The 16,683-nt window shown below is 45.2% G+C and overlaps 1 protein-coding gene across 20 annotated transcripts in view; it reads left to right on the top strand.

The window, feature by feature from the left end:
• CD44 (CD44 molecule (IN blood group)) overlaps nt 1-16,683 on the top strand; it is a 92,867-nt gene that overhangs the window by 51,225 nt on the left and 24,959 nt on the right. For 4 of the 20 annotated variants that reach the window (XM_075545891.1, XM_075545896.1, XM_075545893.1 and 1 more), the window contains exons 5-10: nt 469-690; nt 5,124-5,243; nt 8,946-9,071; nt 11,558-11,656; nt 12,164-12,280; nt 14,931-15,059. In XM_075545891.1, coding sequence (XP_075402006.1) covers nt 469-690; nt 5,124-5,243; nt 8,946-9,071; nt 11,558-11,656; nt 12,164-12,280; nt 14,931-15,059 — 813 coding nt within the window. Of the gene's footprint in view, nt 1-468; nt 691-5,123; nt 5,244-8,945; nt 9,072-11,557; nt 11,657-12,163; nt 12,281-14,930; nt 15,060-16,489; nt 16,622-16,683 lie in introns of all 20 variants that reach the window. The other 16 variants (XM_075545887.1, XM_075545892.1, XM_075545902.1 and 13 more) reach the window with 12 other exon arrangements.

Here is a 16,683-nt window from a genome sequence, read left to right as displayed (position 1 = left end):
CAAACAAGCAGCCCCATCCAGAAAGTGGCCGTATCCCCACTTCAAAGGAGGAAACACCCAGGGAGAGCTGTCTGGCCTTCCCCTTCCAGGTCCAATGCCAAGAAGGTACACTCCCTTAGTCGACCAGCTACCCTATCCCACCAGGACATAGATATGCAGGGAAGCCAGGTGTTTCCTCATAAAAGGGAAATTAAGAGTTAGTAGTGTCGTGCCGTGGGTTAACATTGGACTGCTAACTGCGAGGCAGCAATTTAAAACCACTCCACTCCGTGGGAGAAAGATGAGGCTTTTGACCCTGTAAAGATGTACCATCTTGGAAAGTCACGGGGGCAATTCTACCCCAGCCTCCAGGCTGGCTCAGAGCGAAGACTGGCTCAATGGCAGTGATCTTGGTTGGGTTCGATTGTGTGGCAATCCGCGGTTTTCCCTGTCCTCTGAAGTTCTGAACACCCCTTCCCTCTCTCTCAGCTATTGTTAACCGGGACGGCACCCGCTATACCAAGAAGGGAGAGTACAGAACCAACCCTGAAGACATCAATCCCAGCAACCCCAACGACGATGATGTCAGCAGCGGCTCATCCATCGACCGGAGCACTGCAGGTTCCAATATCTTCTACATGAGTTTTCCAACTAAAGACCCGACTCCAGACCTCACCAGCCCTGACAGCACTGACAACGCGCCGACTACCAGTAAGGAGCATGGGCCACCGGGTTTCCCATCGGCAGTCCTTCCTCTGCAAGCTGCCCCCTCCCGTCGTGGGTGGGACGTGCGCATAGGATGCTTTCCTCCGTCCCTAGAGACGGGAGACATCATCGGGGGAGGTGGGCCGCCGGGTCCTGGTGTTCTGTGTGCATTGATAACGACCGTCGACATTTTTTCCCCTGTATATGACTCCATTTTCCTCACCCTCATCTTGGAAGTTTGGAGAACAGTTCCCTTTTCCTCAGACCCCTGGGGATAGCTTGGGTTCGAACTTGGGGACACTCCTACTTTCAGGCCCCACCCAAACCTGAGACAAAAGCTATTTCCACTCCGTGTGTTTCCTTCAGGTTCTCCTCAGCCCTGGGATGAAAATGTCTTGCCTGCACCGGGGATCATGGAATATACATGCCATTCCATCTGCTACCCTTTACATTTCTTACTTAACTTTCTGTTGGGGCATTTTCTTGCCCTCTGACCTCGGCTTAGTTGCATAATGTGCAGTGGTACTCACAAGCCATGGTTTGCCAAGCAAGTCTCTTGTTTGGGGTTAAAGAAAGCCGATCTGGACGACTTACTGGGTCAAATTAAATCAGCTTAAGTGTTCTCTAGGCCAGCCTGCTGGGGCGAGCTCTTTGCTACTCCTCTGGTTTGTGGGGGCTATTTGTTCCTGGGAACCACAAGCGGGGAGACGTGGCAACACTGCACTAGCTTTTGTGGGGTTTGTCCTTTGGACTTCAATTTCCTGGGCCAGTGTTTACAGTCCCTCTTTGGTCTCTTTCTTCTCTTCCCTGTTTTCTAAACCTCTTCCCCACCTCCCACCTCTACCCCCCCCCACACCCCCCTGTTCCCTCCCCCACCCCCCCCTTGTGAAGCAGCTTTCCAGTCTGGCTGGGCTCCTTCTATGGAGGATTACGGGCATCTGCGTCTGGGCGGTCTCCTAATATGGTCTGGATCTTCTCCATTCCTGGCTATGGCTCTTGAGGGGTGGACCTCTGGCCTCCAGTTTCTGAGGCAGAAGCAGGCTGGTTAGTGAGTGTTCACAACGGGACCCCTTTCTTTCCCTTGTGTCACCCAGAAGCCAGGGAAGCCCCAAGAGCCCTGTGAGTTATGCGTCCTTTCTCCACGGTACCTAACATTCTGTTAGCAGCCTGCTGCAGGCATGAGATCAGGCGGCCTGCGATTACACTCACTCCCGATGATGCCCCAAAGCACTGCAAACCCAGCTCCTGTCCAACTGCCCACACTTTCTAGGGTTACTGGCTCCCCAGACAGTGTTGGCAGGTCCATAGACAAGAAGCCTGTGCTTTTCTCCAGATCCTGAGGCAGTGCTGCTTGCTGCTCCGTGAGTTCTCTGCCTTCTTAAAGCAGCCACCTTGAATGTGCTTATTACCGGGCATCGCATTTGGTCAGATGCTGGCATGCACGGCAGTTAATGAGCTCACTACGAAGCAGAACTGGACTGCTCTCAAAGGATCTTTTCCCACCAAAGTAGACATTGTTGACAAAATACATTCTTAGGGGGAACCAGCTGAATGTAATATTCAAACCGAAAATAGCCTGCATGACATTCTAAATATTGCTGTGTCCTTTGGAAAAGACAAAGAAGGCATTATAAAGGGTCTTCAAAAAGTTTGGGAAAATTTGCATTATCTTTTAATTCCTCTTTCCTGCAAACTTTTGATGCTCCCTCATATATATTCATAGTCATAGCACATCCCTTAGGGACTGAGCCGTTCCTGCCCAAGTTAGTCAACAAATAGGTCTTGAGGGGAAAGCACTGCTAGAAAGCCCCATTGAAAAGAAGCAAAGCTTAGTAAATGAATCATTCCCTCAATGGTGTCTGCTGGGCCACATACTGCTCCCATTATTAGAGATGCTCATGACTGGACAATCCTCATCACAACCTACTCTCCTGGAGCCCAATACTAGTTCAGAAGTCAAGGACAAGGAAAGGGGGTGCTATGAGACTTAACTAGAATGCGGTTCGGGATGTGGATTGAGAAACTAATGGTGATTCTCTCCTTCTGAGCCCTGGTGGCAGAATGGGTTGTACAGTGGGCTGCTAACTGCAAGGTCCACAGTTCAAACCCAGCAGCTGCTCGATTGGAGAAGGATGAGGCTCTCTGTTCCTATAACGATTGACAGCCCTGGAAACCCACAGGGGAAGTTCAGCCCTGTCCTCAAGGGTCCCTAGGAGTTGGGATCAACTCAATGGCAGTGAGTTTGGGTTTCCTCCTTCCAGAGCACTTGGCCAATTTCATTAAATATTTGAAAACCAAAGAGCAAACTCCCTGCCATTGAATCCATCCCAACTCAGAAAGAACCTATAGGACAGGGGAGAACTGCTGCATTTTTGAGACTAACTCTTTACGGGAGTAGAAAGCCTCATCTGTCTCCTTTGGAGACAGCTGGTGATTTTGGATTGTTAACCTTACTGTCAGTAACCCGACATATAACCCCCTGTGCCACCAGAGGAGAGATTACTTTTCCATCAGGGATGAGGTTGATCTCTGGTTACCCTGAGAGTCATTGATGTGCTATCGGATCCACGAACGACAACGGTAGCTCCAAACAGATGAAAGAAAAATCAGGTGGAAAAGTAAAAATACTTTATTGCATATACTACCAAAAGTTTGTATTGGCAAGTTCCAGAATAGAACCCTCTTGCCCAATCCCACGCCTTGTGACGGCTGGGCTGGGAGTTGGAACTAATCGAGAGGGAGTGGCTGTAAAGCCGTTGACAGAAGTCAAGAGGTGGGCCGGCTGGGAACCTAGAAGCCTGCCGTTGGCTTGGCCGCCTCATTCCCTCCTTTAAGATCCTTAGTGGGTGGCAATGGGAAAGTCCAATAAGAACAACCCTCTGAGCAGTTGTAGCTTCCAGTGGGCTTTGCATTATAAGTGTTATTCTTGGAAGAACTGTCCTGGAGGAGGCTGATGAGCCTCTTTCCCCTTGGTGAGCTGGAACTCTTTGGAATCCAGAAATCTAAAACTAAGTCAGGAGGCCAGTTAGTACCGTGGACCGCTTTATTTTCTTGTCTTCTGGGTGTCAAAGGCATTGGTCTGTGTGTTTTTCAGTCTTGGTCTGATAGGCCCTACTTGGGTGGGGAAACTGGAAACCCTGATAGCTAAGCAGTAGCTGTTTCCATTTTCCCCTCTCACACAATGCTTTCCAGAAAGCCAGAAGGCCTGCTGCTTTCTTGCTTGCACTTATTCTCTGTTCGTATACTATTGGGTAAGGAACTTTGCACCTTTAATAAGCTTTCGGAAGGTGTCTGTGGACTTTTCAAGGGAATCCTCAGGTGGATCTGGGGATGCCATGGTGGGGCTGGTGCTTATGTCTCTGTTCTGAACTAGCATTGTCGTTCTAGAGCTTAGGGTTTATTGTTCAGGGGTGATGTTTGGCATGTATAGAATCTAGGGCTGTAAAACGGGTGTGCTGAGTCTCACAAGTTTCAACGACAGGCCACCTGAAATCATATGAAAAATTGTGATAGTGCGTATATATACTCGAAATCACTTTCCTGAGGAGAGATGCTGTAAGTTAGATCAGATTTTCAAAGTGATTTGTTACCCAAAATGAGGGGATTTGTTTGTTTGTTTGTTTAAAAAAACACCTCCTCTGGTTCAGATGGTTACCCTGGTGCAATTTTCCGTTCTGCTGTGATAAGAAAACATACTTGACTCACGTCCAATTTGAAGATCAGGAGAGGGGATAAGTTGGAAAGGTTTCCTGGTGATCCTTTCTGTCATTTGATTAGAGTCTAGGAGGGCTCCGACCTGGCCCTCTGTCTCTCTCTTCTGATAGCAAATCTGAACGAGAGCCAGAGGGTGGAGAACAGAAAGCGGTCAATGGACGCTCAAGACACTTTCTCCGAATTCAAAATTCTGGGAACACACACCTTTTAAAAAAGTGGCTACTCAGTGATAAAGCTTGAAGTGAGGTTGATTGGCCTAGATGGAGTTTTCAGATGCCACCTGTCATAAAATAAGTAACTTGCACCATGCTGGGCAGACCATAAAAGTAGCAAACACTTCCAATGGTGCCCTCAGGAGAAATCAAAGCCAATCGATGAAAAGCTACTCTGACGGACTTTGATGGACTGACTACTTGGTCATCAAATCAAGTAGTTAGAAAATCTCTTTCCATACAGTTTGGATATTGCTAGCCGATTTTGCTGAGTCTGTAATCAGGGAGCGCAGTTTAAAAAAGTAATGGCGTCGAGTTGCCATCCATCCAGAATTTACATTTCTGATGTTGCTGAGAGATTCTGGATGATTTCAGAAGGCTGCAAAGATAAAACGAGGCTTCCGTTTTTGAAATCTTCATTCCAGAAAAGATACAAATGTTGTATCTAGTCAGAGGGCAGGTACAGGTTTTGCAGCAAGACCTCACTCAATGCTCTTTTCATAATTGCTCCAGCTACCTCAGCCGCGCGCTTACACAACCACGCAACAACCAAGGAGCAAAGCAGTTGGCTGTGGTCCTGGTTTGGTAATTCACAGCCTGAGACTCAGGATGCCCCAACAGCAGCAGCTACAGGTAAACGATGACTACTTTTGCTTATCAGTTGTCCAGAATGGCACGTCGCGCCTTCCGTGTGAAGGAAGAGGGCGCCCATTGAAGTTGCCCCTTAGCTCTCTCTCCTTCACCGCTGTTAGTGAGAACACACGGGGACGCCATGTCAGCGATCAGGAAGGGCTCTGCATCTGGGAATATGACTGGACACCCCTCATCATCCTACTTGCTCTCCTTTGGACATGAACTTAGAACTCAGAATGATTTTTCTTGCAGAGACTTTGACTATGAGATTCACGCAAACATTTCTCCTAGAAAGAAGTGTATTATGAAATTCATCTTGCTGCTTCCTGTTGGTCTAATTAGCAAGGTTAATAATTAGAGAAACCCTGCTGTATACCTGCACGCAGGTACGGACACGTAGGCCTTCAACTGTCGAGTGTAGGAGAAGATCGGCTGCTCAGTGTTAGCAGTGACACCGCTAACAAGCTCTCTAGATGTTGGGCGGTTAGCTCTACATCCCTGCAAAGGGTTTTGACTCGGGAGCTTGTAGGGAGGGGATATTCACAATCTGTCATCACAATGAAAGATGAAAAGGATACCTTCCCATTCTGACGTTCGTTGATGGAGGATATTACCATATTTCAAAATTATCGGGCATTCCTTCCATAGACAGACAGCAGTAGCCCTGGCCCGTTACATTTGTTCATCTGATCAGGCATCGAATAGTAAGTCCTTCATTTCCATCAACAGTCTTGTAAGGAAAATGGTGCTGATGGTGTGGTTGTCGTACTGTAATGATTAAGGGGGTGCTGGAGAGAGAGGGAGATGGAGAAAAGAGATGAGAAGTGGAATGATATGGAATAAAGCTGTGGTTTTAACTATTTCTAAAGTTTATAGAGCACATGGTTTGGGGGGAAATGGTCTACTTGGTGGTATTCATCTTGGGTCATTTCTGGGCTTTAACAAATGTTTTTTTTTCCAGCACTCTCGAGGGAAGAACTCTATTCTGATAAAATAAGCCTGATTCGCTTTCGTATTTGAGAGTTCAACAATGGTTTCAGTCCCTTGCTTCCAGGGTTTAGTCTATTCTTATCGGATATTCTTCTGATGCACATCATGTATGCAAAAGTGGCAGCCTGGGAAAATGACATTGTTTCCATTTGTGTCTACTTCTGTTACTTTTGTTCTTTGTTAGTGGGGCCCTTGGTTACATCCTCCCTGTCTTTCCTGAATGAGTATCCTATTCTGTAAAAATGGAATTTGAAGTGTCCTTATTCTCCTTTGCAGCATGGACTGTTGATATATATAAACCTGGCGTGGGTAAGGTTGGGAGGAGAACGGGACTCCAAATTGAGATCAGTGGAGAGGCATCGTTTATAAATATGCTTTGTGATCATTCTTTCTATGTCGGGGATTACTGGGATTATGTGTCTAGAATTACTGGCAGAAATATCATATCCCAAAGTATAGGATAATGATATTGGTTGGCCAAGAGAGCCTGTGTAGAAGATCAGGGAACTAGAATTCTGGAGAATTGGGTTTTAGAATCATAGAATATCAGATTTGGAGAGAATCTTAAATTGTCTGGTTCAAGAAAATCTTATAATTTAATATGACGATACTTCCAAGCAACTATGCAATCTCTTTTTGGTAGTGGGAACATAACACCTTATGAAAAACTCGTTATTAAATAGTTCACATTGCTACTTTTAAAATCCAATATTTCTAAAGCTATCTATCTCACTGAAATTCGCTCCCATGGGACCTAGGTTGGCCTCGTGGGAACACAGACAAAAAGTTTCATCTTTTATTTAGGAACTCCAGTGGTGCTCTCCGGGAAGCGTTGGATGGCTAGCCGTTAAGGTTGGGGATTCAAACCCGCTAGCCACCCCCCAGGGCAAGTTGAGGTTATTTGCTCCTGTGAAGATGTATAGCCACCTCCGGGCTGTTCCAAGGTAGAATCCACTCAATGACATTATAACTTTTAAAAAATACAAGCATGGCTCTCATGTTCTCCTTGCAACGTCTCTGTTGCTAACTAGATTTCTGATCAGGAAAGATCAGAAGACCTGTCCTGTCCAACACATTAAAAAAAAAATCTTTCAAAGGCAGAGCATGAACCAGATGACATTTAAGGCCTTTCCATGTCTGCATTCTACGAAGTTTAGATTGGGTCGTTGGTTTCTCTCAGTAAAAGTGTGAAAGTAGACACAAGGCTAATCCCGAGGACTTGACCAACAGTTAATGAACAGCTTTGACCAGCCCTCCTGGTACAACAACTGAGAGGTAAGATGGCAAAGACTGGTTTTCATGGTGGCTTCAGCCATCACATGCTAAGAATGATCCTCACCCTACAATGGAAAGGCTGGTAATGAGTTCTTGATACCTCACTTTATTTGGTTTCTTGATCATCTTTAATTATGCTCATGACCATTGGGGATAGTGTCATAATCTAAAGTTCATTCTGGTCTCACAAATCACTGTAATCATTTCAGAAGGGCATGGAATCTGAGATTTTCATGTTTAGCGGTTTATATTAATAAGCAGATTTTTTTCTTTCTATACTACACAATTAATATAGGAGGAGGCTACTATGGAGACTGTGAAAAGAGGCAGATCTTTCTGGATGGCCAGATAAAATTTTAATTATGAAAGATTGTACATGTGACTTCTTAAATAATCTGTCATAAAAAATAGATAGTAAGCTCTAACAAAAGATGGGACACAGAGAGCAATAGAACTGTGATTGGGAGAGACACTAGTCACATGAAAAGCCAAATTCAGCCTTAGTCCCACTCAATATAGGAAGGCCCCTTTCAGGAGTGACATTTCTACATGAATTACCGAGCAGTTTCTATTTTCTTTTCTATGAGTATATTCAAGAGGAAAACTAGGAATTTTCTTAAGTTAGCAATTACAGTTCACTGTAATCAATCCTTTTGGTGGACTAAAATACGTGCCAATGGTTGTTTCCTTAGTCACCGACTGTCCCTGTTGCTATAGACTAAAATACTGCTGGCAACCCCACCGGGCCTTCCATTTGCACTCAGCTAGATCGATCTGATACTAGAGCGGGTTGAAAAGTGAATTAGCACACTGTACACACAGTCTCAGAGTTTAGAAATTATTGACATGGGTTATAGTATAAGGCAGTGTTTCCCACCATGGGCCATAGCACCCCCTGAGGGGTGTGTGTGTGTGCTGGATGATCCAAAGGGACTACAAAAGAGACACCCACAGTTTGTCCTGGAACACGGACCGTAATACAAACGCTTTTGGTTGCCAGAGGGTGCGGAGCACCTTTTTCTATAAAGAGGGGTGCAGGCCAAATAAGCTGCAGAACCTATGATCTAAGGTTTTCCTGTAGGTGATTTGCAAAAGCATAGCTGAAACCTTTTCACCCAATTCTTGTCTTCCTAGCTGTAGTGACATAGGTTAATAAGTTGGTAATAAATATATATATGAAACCATGGGGAAATTGGACATGTGAATGGTTTCTCCCTCATCTTCTTTCGTGGGGTTATGTCCCTATTTATGCTCTTAGCTTCTTTAAAGAATTTCCGTGTAATTGCATACGTTGGCTCTCGAGATCGGGACATAGGAATTTGGAGTCTTCGAGCCAACTAAGTCTTTCTTCTCACAGCTGTGGCCGGCCTCTGTGCCTAGCTTTCTTCCTTTGATAAATGGGTTGTTTGGCATCCACTAACGTTAGTCACCACACAGGTACGGATTCAAATACCAGGTCAGCAGGCCCGGAGCCAACTGAAGAAAATGAAGATGAAAGAGACAAAACCCCCAGTTTTTCTGGATCAGGCATTGATGATGATGAAGATTTTATCTCCAGCACCAGTAAGAATAATCAATTACAGTCAAATCATGTATTCAAGGCCTACTGATTCAGCTGGGTAATACCCCATAGGTGTCTACCTTCGGGAGTAGTTAATATGAAAAATGAATGTGGTCCTGTACTTTGATGAGGTGATAGAGGCATAAATGGAACGATTCAATGAAAGCCAAAATATATTTGGAGGATCATTGGAGGAAAGGTTTTTATTTGTTTTGTTTTGATAAAATCTTAATTCTTTTTACTCTTCCTATTTCTTTAGCTATGGGGTCTGCTGCTGTGACTTCTCTTTTTAACAACTTGAGTAAACTTTGAAGTTTTGCCAGAGAGTAACATAATAAAACATTAGCATATATCTTCATTGTTGTATCTCTTATAGTCGATTCTGCGAATACAAAAGAAAAATGTTAGAGCCCTTGCTCTCCAGGGACTCTTAGTCTGTTGGAACAATAGGTTCAGACAATGTGATTAAGAGATTGGCAATTAGAAGGTGTAGTTAATCCTAAATTGAAAGCATAGAAGACCCTAGAAAGGTCTACAATATGGAAACACAATTCAGGAATTGCCAAAACTTTTTTGAGGGTAAAGGAATAAATAGAGGTTTTAATGAATGAGTTGGCCAAAGAACACCTGAACATTAACAGAACAGGGCCAATTATTCAAAGCAAGGACCACTACATTATAGGATCAGAAGTGGGACAATAAGCATACCTTTTTGAGAACAAAGGGATGGGGAGAGAGCGAGAAAATGCCGTTTAAACAAATTCTAATACGCAAAGCCTGTTGCCTTGTCTGTCAGGTGCTTGAGTTTCTAACCATATCTGTAATGACTTGGGACTTTTCATCAAAATCCTGAGCCTCATTCCATCATTGCTCTGCATTTCCTTAGAGAAGGTGAGCCTTTGAATGATGCCAGTCAGCTCTTGGGGCTTCCATTACTGGACAACTCCTGAAGTTAGGGTTGATTCCAAAAATACAGTTTGAGCCTTAAAAGAATCTGAGCATATGGTGTTAGTACAAGAAACACTCAAGAGCAATTAGGTGTTTCATTTCTAAACCTGCATGTGGTGTCTTCCTTAGACTAGACACACCACAAAGCATAGTTAGTAACTTCAGTAAGAAAAGTTGCTAACTTTAGTAACTTCAAAAAGAAAAGCAAATGACAAAACACACTGAAACCTTAGTGCTACCCTGGCTCCTGGTTTCCTCTGTGGTCCCACCTTTCAATTGAGTCCACCAGTCAAGCTGTAGTCTGGACCGTTTAGAGACAAATGGGTGGCATCAAATAGCCCAACTTGGAAATAATAGGGTCTAACAGGAACGAAACACCTGGTGAGTTTTGTTGTTTGTTTTTATCGCTGTGGCAGATTTTCAGCTCACCTTTCTATTTGGCCCCTAGGCACCTCATTTAGCAAATTGCCTCCTTTTCCTGGAGGGGTGTGATAACTGTCATTTTTTCATGCTTTCTGAAAATATCGTTAACAATTCTAAGTAGGATTTTCTTAGCTTGTGAAATAGAACTGACAGCACTGCTATTTATACTACTAAATGTATCTCTCCAGACTCTATCTCCATCTATAATTTGGATACTAACATAAAGTTTCAATGAATTGCATTGGGTTTGTCAACAACGTTTTCACAAAATACATTGATTTTGATTTTTCCCGTGATCGCGCTCTGTGGTTCGTCCCCTACTCCTGATGCAATGCTTTGGGTGACCGTGTGAGCGCACTGGTGGGTGTGTGCCCCCTTTGGTGTGCCGCTATGGTGGTGGGTGATTGCCTGTGCGCTTTCTCAACTGGCTGTCTGTTTGCCTTTCATTAGCTATGATGACCTGCTCGCGATATACTTTTTATTATTTGATAAGAAATCCAGGGGGGTTGACAAATATTCACAAATGTATATCTGAATCATACCACTATTCTAAGTAGATTTTGTTCCCCTCAAGATTATCTACAGGAAATCTCTGGTTGCTCTAAGTGTTTTTCCCACAACAAAATCTCTAACAACCTAAAGTGGCCGCCATGGTGTAATTTTCACCTACCCACCCCTTTACTCTGAGGAAGGATGAGGATCTACGCCGAGCATGCTTGCCAGGGATGCAAACTGTTGGGGCTTTCGAGGACGGAGGCCACCACAGACGGCATGGAGGCGCAAAACTCTGATGTCTTTGGTTGTCCTTGGTGGCGGGCTGGTGTTTTCAAAGGTCTTCTTCCTCATGCTGCAGTTTCTCTGGCTGGTTTCTCTGGAAGATCTCATGTTCTGAACCTGGAAGTATTCTATAACAGAATGCAAAGGACATTGAGATGTTTTTCAAGGTGACTGCCTCAAGCGGAAGACTCTCTCTGCTCTCGCTCCATTGCCACTCAAGTCATCTATATAACCTGCTATAGATGATTCCGCCTATAGACTGAAGGAGGGGAGACGGTGCAAAGCAAGCGGGGATGAAGAAATAAAAGTGTTCTAACTGCTTCAATCATCGTTGTCACAGTTTCAACCACACCGCGGCTGTCTCACTACACAAGACACGAGGACTGGAACCCATGGGACTCGGGCCTTTCACGACTCCAGACAACCACACCGATGACTGGTAATGGGTTATGTCAACTTACATAAAGATCTCCCCACCCCCCAACCCCCTCACATTCTGTGATATGGTCAATCATCAGGATTTCCTGGGAAATTTCATGGGAATCACATCACAGATCCTTTGTGCGCTTTCACGGGGCCCCTCGGTTCTACTGAGGGGATGTCTGTCCATCATATAGTATAGCCATCAGTGTTTTATGTTGCCTCGTTGTAAAAATGGATGCACTAAAATGATTTAAGGTGCTGCTCTTGACAGAGTGGTTACCACAGAATAACAACTCATCTTTGGACAATTGTGCGTTCAGTGGTTTTGTCTTGGGAGTCATTTGTGGAAACCATTGGCAATTACTCAGAATAGCAGGAGCACTCGCTAGGCATGACAATTATTGACAAGAGTAGAATTTAGGCAGGCAGAGTGGTTAAAGAGCTTGTGCCACATCACAGAAGGACAGAAACGTTAATGGTTGGTCAATAAAAGTCACAGTGTATGCACCCATCATTGCGACAGATGTGGACAGAAGTGATATCAGTGCTCACGGAGAAAACTCGACCCAAGGATCACAGCCTCCCCTCCTTCACCCTGAGCATCATGACGACGTGGAGAGCCAGCCTTCTACCAGCACAAGTAAGAAGGGGGCGGTCAGCGGTCTACTGTAGACCAGTTAGCGAAGTCATTCCAAAGAGCAGGGGCAACTTTGGCTCTCTCTTCTTCTGCTCAGTCGTTTCTTTCATGTATAGAGCCTGAAAAGTTACCAAGACTGCACACAAGTTTTAGAAAGTGGAAATAAAATGCTAACTTTTCAGGTTATCCTAACATCCAAAATGTTCAAGAAAACAGACCTCTGATTTTTGTGTGAAAGGTTGCTTGAGGTTCTATCTTGATGGCGGTGGAGGTGGTGTGTGTGTGTGTGCGTGTGTAAACGTATCGCGGACAGTGTGTTCTCTTGGTGTGTACTGTGGAAAGTGAAGCTTTCTTGTGCGATCTGGCAAGGGGAGGACTTACCAAGTGAAACCTTCTCTGGAATACTTATTTTCTCTGAAGCTCTTTGATGAATCCCGTTTCCTTCCCCATTGTGGTCCTCTCTGCCTCAGATGAAGGCACCATGTGAGTGGCTCACATGGTCGGTATTTTAACCCCACACTGCTCTCTTCTGTCCTTAGACACTGGGTAACCTGAAGCTTTGGGGCTGTGGTTGTTATTTCCATGTGTATACAAACACCCTAGGTTTTCTCAAACAATCTCAAGTCTGAGAGATGAGGAGGCTGAAAAAGAAAAGCCATTATCATTGAGTCCATTTTGACCCAGGGATGCTAGAGAACAGAGTAGAATGGCCCCCCAGGGCTTCCAAAGCTGCCCTTCCCACTGAAGTGACTGCTGCATCTCTCTCCCGCAGAGCAGCTGGTGGATTTAAACGCCTGACGTGCTGGTTAGCAGCTGAGCTCTTCACCATTGTCCCACCAGGGCCGCTTACACAACGAGGGTACAATTTTAGGAAGAAAGAAGTCTGTACTCTTCTGTCGTCTAGTTCTCCGACAGATGGATAGCTGTCCTGTTTGGAACAAGGGGCGCATTTATTTTGTTGTAGCCCTTTTCCAACTATGGTTCAACTATCGTCTTCAGAGGTTTGAATATCCCTAAGGGAAAAATGTGTAAAAAATAACCGAGAGAGAAGTCCAAGAGAGAAACTGTAGGAGGTTGAGAATTCATGCCCTCTTGCCCCCCAAACACAAAACTGTTTCAGATATCAGCCAAGACGAGCTTATTAAGTTTCCTACACCTTCCATGGAACACACCCAGCAGCCCCGAACCTCAGTACGTTCCCCCAAGAGAGGCAGCACGTGCATGAGGGTCGTGGAACAAGGAGTCAGGGCTCTGTCCCAGTGCCCTCGGGATGCTGACATGATAGTTTCAAAATTATTTTAGAGAATGTGCACTTTCAAAACACTTGTGAGGCTTGGGTCCAATGGGTCTCCTAGCAAGGCTGGGGGCATAATTATGAGGAAGGATCCATGAAAGGACCAGACATATGGAAATGGGGGAAGAAGAAAAATAAGAATGCCGCAATATCTGTAGACATTCTCTTATTAATACTCACAAAACATAATGTTCTTCTAATTGTTCTTCTAATTGGTGACCTGTGGCCTTTAGCCATTGAACAGTACAACTTCCAGAAGTGAGTCAGCCTCCGTACTGGAAATCCTGTACTCTTTTAACCCATCCTGATAATTCATACTGGAAAACACTGGGGAGCTACTGAGTACTTTATGAGTACTTTATGCTTATAAAGATTGTGATAGAAGAAGTATAGAGTGGTGTGTGTGCATGTGTGTGTTTCTTTTCCGTCTTTTAAAGAGTTGAGTAATGTGGCCGTCTCCATTTGGGCCAGGTTTCCTCATAGAAATTATGCTTAGTGGCCTCTCCAACTCATTGTCAGGAAGTAGAGATGTAGTCAGTCAGAGAGAAAACTCAAGATTTGACTGTGGTGACGGGGTTAGCGCTGAGCAGAGGTTTGCTCAGACAGGATATGCGAGCCCATGTTGCTGGTAGGTGTCATGGAGTTGGTTATGACTAAGTGTAACATTGTTGGGGACCCTGTTGGTACAACGCTGCTCAGTCCTCTGCTGTTCTCCTAACTGGGCTACCTTTGGATCCATTGTGGTAGCCACTGTGTCCAACCATTTTGTTCAGCCTCTTTTTTTCCAGACCTTCTATTCTATTCTACTGTGTTTGAGGTCCTCCTTCAGGGACTGGTCCCTCCTGATAACATGTCCAAGGTGGGGCGACAATGTCTCTCCATGCTCCTTTCTAAGGAGCCTCTGGCAATCCCTCTTCCAAGACAGATCTGTTCATTTCTCCAGCAGCGTTCCCTGTTCTTGGCCAGCACCACCCTCCACAGGCGTCGACTCTTCTGTGGTCTTCCTTCCACACAGTCCCTCCTGCACATCCATGTGAGGCCATGGAGAAGACCGCATGAGACCATCGATGGCAGGAAAATAAGAATGCATGGAGAATCCAGGGGCTGTGGTCTAATCCTAACTTTCTCTCAATCCGCCTACATGATTTTGAGCAAATCAAAATGGGCCTCGGATGTTTCATCTGCAAAGTTAAAGGATCGGGCCATTTGGTTTCTTATACTCATTATGGGGCTATCCGGGGTCTCTCTCTTTGCCGCCTTCCCTTGCTAGCTCTTCTTCTTCGTGCAGGTAGGAACACATAGTGGCTGTTGGTACAGACGTTGGGCAATAATGGCTCATGGCTCATGTTCTTCTCACAGTCCAGGCGACTCCTAGTAGTGTAACCGGAGAAACAGCTACGCAGAAGGAGCCGTGGTTTGGGGATGGCTGGCCTGGGGAACATTCACAAACACGCAAGGAAGACTCCCATTCAACAACAGGAGCACCTGGTAATAGATTCTTTAATAAGAAAACTTGGGTGGAAGGTTCCTTATGAATGAAATGTTGGCTACTGAAGATATTGAACAAAGGACCAGTCTTGAAGTAATTGTCACAGACATTAAAGTTCCTTAATAAAGTTTGATGCCATCAACTCCAACCTAAGCCTAAATGACCATAGCAAACCCCCCTGAGTAGATTGGACATAGCAGGCAGAGGAGACCCAGGGACTCCACGCTGGAGGATGTCACGTTCAGAGCTAGTTTGCGGCATCCCCTAGTGAGACTACAGCAAAAACCCGACCTTAGAAACTCCTATTTTGGAAAGAAATCGTCAACCTAGTTCTATGAGGTTCTCAGTTATTGAGACAGAATTTTGTCGAGCCCTCAGTATTGGAAAAACGGCACTGGGTTGTTTGAAAGAGAAAAAGAAGAGAAAAGATGTCTGTCTGTTGTCAGCTGGCCCTTTGTTCCTATCTCTGCTTGGCAATTTCTCCTTGAGGGTACATTGCGAAAGGCATCTTCGTTATCCTTGAATTGTGGGATTACGGAAATGGGACTGAAGTCTTGTCATCATCTCTAAGTGTTGCCAGATAACCTACCTTTGCAAGCTACTATATCACCATTCTTTTGTCTGTGTGACATATGCGTTGAAATGCACCATGTCTTGTAAAAGAATGCAAACCCCACACTGTCACTTGGTATCGGTGAGTGGTATCCCTGTAGTTCTGCCTGCTTACACTATTGGGTGTATTGCATAATGTCCTTCTACTGGGTGGCAGTTTCTGAATGCAGCTCAGGCACAGCGGTGGATTCAGCCTGGCTCTGTGGTGGTGATTGTTGACAACAGATTACTATCATACTTTTTTTCTGCATGCATTTCTTTATGGGCTAAGAGCAAAGGAAAGGCCCTCATTGCACACTTCTGTGGCACTTCTGGACAGAAATCCCATTGTCAGAAGGTAATGCTTCTGATGGATTGGATTCATCCTTTTGAGATGAATGGCTTTTATCTGTCCGATGGGCAATTGTTATCTGATTCCTTGGCTGCACCACTTCAGCCCGCAGTGTGTGTTGGGGGGATGCGCTTCTCTGGCTTGTTTCTGGGCTGCGCTCTTGAGTCTATCACTTCCTCGTTTAGGAGACTGTAGCAACATGGCATGGGCGGAGTGCTGCTGTTTCATCTCCTCTAGATGTCAATACCTCGTGGTCTATCCACTGCTCAAGTTCTTAATGTTTTTGCAGTTCCCCTGTTCACATGCTGATTGGGGAGAAAATGAGCATGTATGAACTCGAACATGCTCAAACACTCTGCATTGATGCAGCCTCCTTGCCCACGAGCTGGGAAAGATGGTTTTGTTGACTTGTCTGTGAATAGCATGTACCAGGCCAAATGTCAATTAACACTTTGACAATTGCTTGCAACTGCATGATCACGACAGCCTCGGCCCACGACAGCCACGCAAATCAAAGAGGGACAACGCCCAGTCCCGAGGACAGCAGCTCCTGGATGGATTTCTTGGACCCAATCTCACATCCAATGGGACGAGGTCATCAAACAGAAAGAACCACGGGTAATAAGCTCTGTGCTTATTTCCCCCCACATTATGATTTTGGAATCTGCCACAGGGTCATT

This window comes from Tenrec ecaudatus, chromosome 4, assembly GCF_050624435.1.
Source record: "Tenrec ecaudatus isolate mTenEca1 chromosome 4, mTenEca1.hap1, whole genome shotgun sequence".
Lineage (NCBI taxonomy): Eukaryota > Metazoa > Chordata > Mammalia > Afrosoricida > Tenrecidae > Tenrec > Tenrec ecaudatus.
The sequence above is the reverse complement of the archived record's forward strand: the minus strand, read 5'-3'. Positions and strand labels throughout refer to the sequence as shown.